The following is a 7550-nucleotide window of genomic DNA, read 5'->3' as shown; positions in this document are numbered from 1 at the left end:
CCTTGTGGATACTCTTTCAACTTTTATGGTAGGTCTTTAATTTAATTAAGAACTCATCTATTGTGGAATGGTACTGGTTGATGGTTTGTTAAAATTCTTTAAGTGATAATGTTCCTATAGTCTTGACTTCACATGCTAACACTAGTATGAAACGTACTATTATGTATGAAAACTCTTCCTTTTTGTGGCATAGGAGATTAGGACACATCTCCATTGATAGGTAAAAGGTTGGTAAATGCTGGAGTTCTTGAAACTCGACTTTACTGACTTTGATACGTGTAGACTGCATTAAGGGAAAGCAGACTAACAAATCCAAGAAGGGTGCCAGAAAGAGTTCTGAACTTTTAAAATCATACACAAGATATTTGCTGCCCTGACATGAGTCCAGTGGTCAGAAATATTGCATCACCTTTATTGATGATTACTCACGATTATGTATCTCTATTTGCTTTATACAAGGATGAAGCGTTGGATGCTTTTAAAATATATAAAGCAGAAGTAGAGAAACAATGTGGAAAACAAATTAAGATCGTGCGATCTGATAGAGGTGGTGAATTTATGGTAGATACACTGGTCAGGACAACACTGGCCATTTTGCAAATTTCTTCAAGAGCAAGGTATTGTGGCTCAATACACCTTTCCTGGCACACCATCTCAGAATGGTGTAGCAGAATGGAGAAATAGAACATTAATGGATATGGTACGGAGTATGCTGAGTAACTCCAAACTTCCTCATTCTTTGTGGATTGAAGCTCTCAAAACTGCAGCGTATATATTAAACCGAGTTCCAACTAAGGCGGTTCCCAAAACGCCATTCGAATTATGGAAGGGTTGGAAACCAAGTTTAAGTCATTTTTGAATCAAGAAATGCCAAATTTCTTGAAAATGATGTGGTTAGTGGGACTGATCAAATCAGAGACTCAGTCCTTGAGAAAATTGATGTTTTAGACAATGCTTATACATTAAGTAAAAGATTGGTTGTTCACTCAAACAGGGTGAATAATGAGGAACCACTCAATCAAAATCCACATTCTGATGAGATTGTTTTAGAAGATCATTTTGAACAACCTTCACTACAGGAGGAACAACCAATTGTGCAACAGTCTTAGCAAGAGACTGTTGTTACAACATTAAAGAGATCTACTAGAACAAAGAGATCAGCAATTTCTACTGATTATAAAGTGTATATGCAAGAGTCTGATTGTGACATAGGTGTTGAGGATGATCCAGACACGTTTTTACAATCTATGAAAAGTAGTAAATCTGAGTTGTGGTATAATGCCATGATAGACGAGATGAATTCTATGGTGGATAATTAAGTTTTGGACCTTTTTGAGTTGTTTACTGGAAAGAAATCTATTGTTTGTAAATGGGTATTTAAAACCAAAAAGGATTCATTAGGCAACATTGAGAGATACAAGGCTAGACTTGTTGCCAAGAGGTTCACGCAAATGGAAGGAATAGATTATAAGGAAACATTTTCTCNCTTAGCTTGAATATTTGTTGAGTCTTTGCTGTTTTGAATCTTGTTTTAACTTTGCTTGCTTCCTTTTGAATTTTCTTTATTGAAATGTTTTTGGGTTAATAACAAATACCACCATGAAGTTTAGTAATATTACACGAGCAAACAACATGTTCCCACCCAAGGTAAAGCGAAATGACAGGTTCCCACCCCTGGTTTTACAAATTCTAAATTGCCACCCTTAAAGTAACACCTTTAGTAATTTGTAAGATCAAACACAGATGCAAAAGGTATTATTATCATACTACCCTTGACAAATAAATTATTAAATTATTTTTTGACCCCTAAATTATTATAATTAGAAAATAACATGTTACTTTCAAATTTACCACACCTCCACTCCTACCTTCCATACCTCTACATTGCCGCGACACCATCGCGCGACTGTCAATCACGTCGCGCTGATTCTTCGCACCAGCTAACGACACCATCCGCTTCACCATCTTCTACTCACCAAAACCCTGCCATCACAACCGGATTACACTCCAAAGCCTCATTTCCACTAGCTCGATCGCACCTTGCAATCGAGCGATCGATTGCACTGCAGTCGCTCGTAGCAGACCTAGCTCACCACTTCTTCGTCTCCTCCTACCTACTGCCTTCATAGACTTCCCTCATCCCTCCTCCATACCTCATCGCCTCCATCGACAAGCATCGCCCCGCTCACCAGTTGGAGTTGAGTTTGTTTGGGGTTGTTTTTTGAATTTGAGTTTGCTTGGATATTGAAGTTTGGTGAATTTGGTGACTGTTTTTGGAGTTTGTTTTTGTGGAGAATAATTCATAAAAAGAAATCTTTCTGCGGTATTCCATATATTCTCTAGTTCCTTACCGTGTTAATTACCAATTATTGGTCATTGAGATTCCTAGGCAATACGGATTAATATTTAGGGATAGATATTACCTCTCTTTTTCCCCTTTCAAATAAATTAAATTGAAATGATTGAAGTTTTTCTATTTTGAATCGTCTTAGGTCTAATTCTGTGTAAAATGATTTTCGACCACCTCCAATCTCCCATCTGCCTCCCACAAGCCACCCACATCTTTGCCCACCAACAGCAGTTTGGTCGGTGACATTGGCGCCGACAATGAGGATGGTTCTAGAGACATTGGTGTCGTTTTGGTCGGTGTAAAGAGAGATGATTCGCCACCACTAGGAGATGGAGGGAGTTGGGGAGGGTTTGGTGGCGGTTTTGGTTTTAGGAGAAGAAGAGAGAAAAGGGTCATGTGGTAACGGAGGTTGACCGAATTTGATGAGCCTTTGAATTTTTTCAGAAGAGAGTTTTCTTGGAGGAAGCTTTGGGTTGATATATTTAGGATGTTTTGTGGTCAGTGTTTGCATTTGTTATTGTTGTCGAAGGCGATGGTGGCAGACTGGCGATGGTTAAGTGGTTGCTATGGCAGATCTGAGGTGTGGTGGTTGTGGTTGGCTATGAAAGCTATGTCGCAACAGTGTTAAGGAGTGCAGTAGAAAGGACTATTTTATCCTTTAGCCGTTAATTTAAACAATCTTCTATTAGTTTAAGGGTGGTAATCTGGAATTTATAAACCAGGGGTGAGAACTTGTATTTCGCTTTACCTTGGGTGGGAACACGTCGTTTGCTCAGTTAACACACCCTAAAGTTTCATTGAGTAAAAAAATTCTCCAATTTTTAACAAATATTATGAGAAACAAACTCTAACATAAATATTTTTTTTAAGTGCCATTTTACCCTTATTTTGCAGCATATTTTCACAACATCTAAGATGTTAGGTATATATGATATATTTTTAAAATTATAATAAGTTGTCTTATCGTGTATCCTGAGGCATACATTAATGCTACAAATGAAGAAAAAATTGATTGCATTGATGTATTGAAAAATACATTTTTTATCTTTTTGTTAATAACTTTCTTCAAAATTATAAAAAAATATGTCCGTTAGTGTTCTTAATGTATGTATGTAGAACATATGNAACATATAATTTCAATTAAGTTGCTGGAACCTAATACTGATTTTATTTCTTTGAAATGTACAAATTCAGTTAATTTATATAAAAACAGGTTCATAATGGTATTGCCTTGTTGAATCTAACTGAAACAGGAGGCTGCCAACAAGAAGAATTGAAATGGAAAATAACAGACGACTCTTATGAAATCATCTATTTTTAGGTTTTTAAAGTAACATATATGTACACTCTCAATTCTTTTGTATAAATGCATTTGAAACACACTTGATTTGTTAAAAGACAGAGAATTTTACGACCCAATAAACCCCAACAAATTAAAAGGAAAAATGGAAGTGACCACATCTTCTGAGTGTCAGACTAAGTTGTCATCCATTTCTTTGTTGTCCATGTTGGATTGGAATATGCATGCTGTAGAAATTTGTTCATCTTGTAAAGGAACCAATGTCATGGACTTCATTCTCTTATACTCACCATTTTTTCTTTTTTCATCTCCACAAACCCGTTTCTCTTCTTTCTTCTGTTCACTCCCACCACCCCCATCCGAATTTGAAATGGAAACTTTCCTCCAATTTAACCACATTCTGAGCATGATATAAAGCATAATCAGGCATATCACAGTTGAAGTAAACACAATTGCTGCAATAGTACCTATAACTTCAAAGTTTGATAGTTTTCTTCTCCCTTGTTCTGCTGACTCTGAGCATGATACTAATGGTGGGCCGCAGAGCTTCATATTCCCCAAGAAAGAACTAAGTGGGAATCCTGAAAAGGTTGAAGGAAGTTGGCCGTGGAGATTATTATATGACAAATTTAATACGTGGAGGCTTGTCAGCTTTCCTAGTGAAGATGGAACTTCTCCTCGGAGTTGATTAGAAGACAGGTTCAATCTCTCCAACTTCTCCAGATTTCCAAGAGAAAATGGAATTTCTCCAGTGAACAGATTTTTACTTAAATCCAAGATCACTTGTAGTTCAGTCATGCTTCCTAGCTCAGATGGTATTGAACCAGTTAAGAAATTCTCCGAAAGCCTCAGTTCATAGAGTTTCTTGCACTGCTGAATTGTTGAAGGAATTTTTCCTGAAAGGTTGTTTGTTTGCAAATCTAGGACATTAAGAGAAGTGAGATAACCTATCTGTTGTGGGATCTTTCCGGAGAGGTTATTTCCATGGAGAGAAAGCTTAAGTAATCTTGAACAATTTCCAATTTCAGCTGGGATTGTTCCATGGAAATTATTGGAGGAGAGATCAAGCTCCCCAATTTCTTGCAAGCTGCCTAGCCAACCAGGCATTTCGCCGCCAAGTTGGTTGTTGTTAAGTAGGAGGTGTCCTAGTTTTTTACACTTTGAGAGCTGAGGATCTAGTTTGCCTTTGAAATTGTTGAATGATAAATCAAGAAACTTGAGCTCCGTGAGTTGGCCAAATTCAGAAGGAATGCTACCAGTAAGATGATTGTGTGCGAGTCGAAGACGATTTAGGTTTCTTGACATGGCTAGTTCAGAAGGAATGTGACCTGAGTAACTGTTGTTTGTTAAGTCCAACGCAGTCAAAGAATTTGAGCGAGTGAGAGGCAAAATGGTGCCACTAAATCTGTTGTGAGAGAAATTTATGATTTTGAGGTTTTTGAGTAGGTAGAGTGATGCAGGAAGAGGACCTTCAAAGGAGTTGTTATAAAGAGTAATGAGGCTGAGTTCTGAAAGAAATCTGAATGTCGGCGGCAATGTTCCTGAGAGTTTGTTATCAGCCAAGGCCAAGGATTGTAGTCTTTTGCAGTAGCCCAAGCTCGGCGGGATAGGACCTGACAAGTCATTCTGTCTCAGTTGAAGAAGCACAAGATTTTTAAGCTTTCCCATGGTCTCAGGAATGGAACCTGTAAAATGATTTCCAAAAAAGTCCACTATGGTTAAGCTAGAGCAGTTTGTTAACTCTCTCGGAATACTTCCTGACATCTGGTTGTCGTAAAGGTAGAGAAAGCTCAACCTCTGTAACTTGCCAATTGTCACCGGAATTCCACCAGTAATCTTGTTATCAAAAAGATAAAGGCTTTCCAATTTACTCATGTTTCCAATTTCAGGAGCCAAACTTCCTGTAAAGCTGTTATTATTGAGAGCAAGATCTGTCAGGTTCTCCAGCGTGGCCAGACTTGGTGGTATCTCTCCTTCAAAACTGTTATCAGAAAGGTCTAATAATTGGAGTGATGAACAGTGCAATAGCTCCAAAGGGAACTCACCAGAGAGCCTATTTCGAGCTAGAATGAGTTGTTGCAAATTTGAGTTATTGAGACAGAAGTTGATTGGAATGCTACCTGTCAAAGCATTATCAGACAGAACCAGAACTTGAAGATTCTTTAATTGAGTATTGAGAAGGCTTATGTTCCCTGAGAGGTTGTTTTTCGACAGGTCGAGGATCTCCAGCTGAACCAACTGATTAAGCTCTGAAGGAAGTTCCCCATTCAATCGATTACCAAGCAAATTCATATAACTCAAATTAAAAAGATGACTTAACTCTGTAGGAATTGATCCGGAAAGGTTGTTGTTGGCCAAGTTAAGAACTTGTAGAGATTTAAGCAACCCCATTGAAAAAGGGATGTCTCCTTCCAGCATATTGTTTGAGGCTGCAAAATTTTGAAGCTCTTCACAGGCATGAATGGCTTCTGGAATAGGGCCGCGGAGTAAGTTGTTTTGCAGGTCAAGAGATGTCAGATGCTTCAAATTCCCAATCTCTACAGGAATGCTCCCATTGAAGTGGCAGTATGCAAGGCCTAATACTCTCAACTCGATCAAGTTGCCAATGTTTCGTGGAATTTCACCCCATAACAAGTTATCTCCAATTCTAAGGACTTGCAACTTATTCAAAAGACATATCTCTGGAGGAATCTTTCCAGAAAGAGAGTTTGAATAAAGAAGCAATGTCCTTAGATTTTGAAGCTGTCCAAGCTCAAAAGGAATCAAGCCAGCGAGTGAATTTGAGGATAAATCTAGTGTTTGAAGTGAAGTCAAGTGTAAGAACTCGCGTGAGATGAAACCTGATAGTCCTGAGCCTGATAGATTCAAGCCTACAACATGCTTTTCATCATCTGAGCATGTTATTCCATGCCAGCTGCATACATGAGCTCTTGAAGACCAGTTCTCTAGAACTCCCATAGGATCAACTACTTCTTGTTTGATTCTTAGAAGCCAGAAGGAATCTGTTGAGTTATCTCCAAGAGTAACAGCAAAAGCAGCAATAAATGTGATAAAAAACAGGACGAAATGAAACATTTGAATGCAACCCATTTCGAAATGCATGAAAAAGATAAATTTGGAATCAAAGTATCAGATTACAAATTCCAAAGTTTCAGTGTCATAACTTGGGAAGAAGGTAGGTTCCATGTTGAACATAAAGGCAAGAACAAGCAAGAGAAGTTCATGAAACTTGAAATGATCACAAATGGAATAGAAGTTTAAGGAGGGAATTTGAAAGAGAGAATCACTGGTTTGTTCATAAAAAGCTTGAGTTTAAATAGTGAGAGTGTGGCTGCAAAATGATGTTGGAAAGAAAGTTAATAAAATAATAATAATGATGCATCAGGAATTATTAATTTATAACCACAGATTATCATAAGGTGGCAGTCTTTTCTTTTACCTATATCAGTATGCTAAAAGTAAGGAGTTTTTTTTCTTCCTTTCATCCTCAAGGCAATTATCAAATTTTGACGCATGTTTTAATGTCGTGTGGAATGGGAAATTGTATGAAGATAAGAAAGAGTGATGGCTGTTGTTGAAAGGAGATGAAAACCAAAAAAAATAAGGGGCAGACCCACAAAAGTGGCCACCTCTCTATGCTCAATGTCAAATTCAGATTGATCTTTCCCTATGTATAATAATAGATTTTAGCATGGTATTCAGATAGAATTTATCAGAATTATTCCATAAGATTTAAGGAAGGAGGATTTGACTTTCTTAAAGAGATGTGGTCAATTTTATCAACCATATTGTCAACTATATTGGTATAAATCCATTATATTACTGAAAATTATGGGATGTTCCAAAGAACCATAAAGGACCATAAGCATGCATCCATAAAGGAGTATATTGGGTTAATAA

The 7550-nt window shown here is 37.5% G+C and overlaps 1 protein-coding gene across 1 annotated transcript; it reads right to left on the bottom strand.

Annotated features, from left to right (window-relative positions):
* Positions 1–3569: 3569 nt before the first annotated feature.
* Positions 3570–7058, bottom strand: LOC116146407 (LRR receptor-like serine/threonine-protein kinase GSO1). Its single transcript, XM_031431811.1, has one exon. The coding sequence runs from the start codon at positions 6750–6752 to the stop codon at positions 3822–3824; it is 2931 nt and encodes a 976-aa protein (XP_031287671.1). The 5' UTR covers positions 6753–7058; the 3' UTR covers positions 3570–3821.
* Between the last annotated feature and the right edge of the window lie 492 nt (positions 7059–7550).

This window comes from Pistacia vera, unplaced genomic scaffold (genome assembly GCF_008641045.1).
Source record: "Pistacia vera cultivar Batoury unplaced genomic scaffold, PisVer_v2 Contig478, whole genome shotgun sequence".
In the NCBI taxonomy this organism is placed as follows: domain Eukaryota; kingdom Viridiplantae; phylum Streptophyta; class Magnoliopsida; order Sapindales; family Anacardiaceae; genus Pistacia; species Pistacia vera.
Note: the sequence above shows the minus strand (reverse complement) of the source record. Positions and strands in the feature narration are given on the sequence as shown.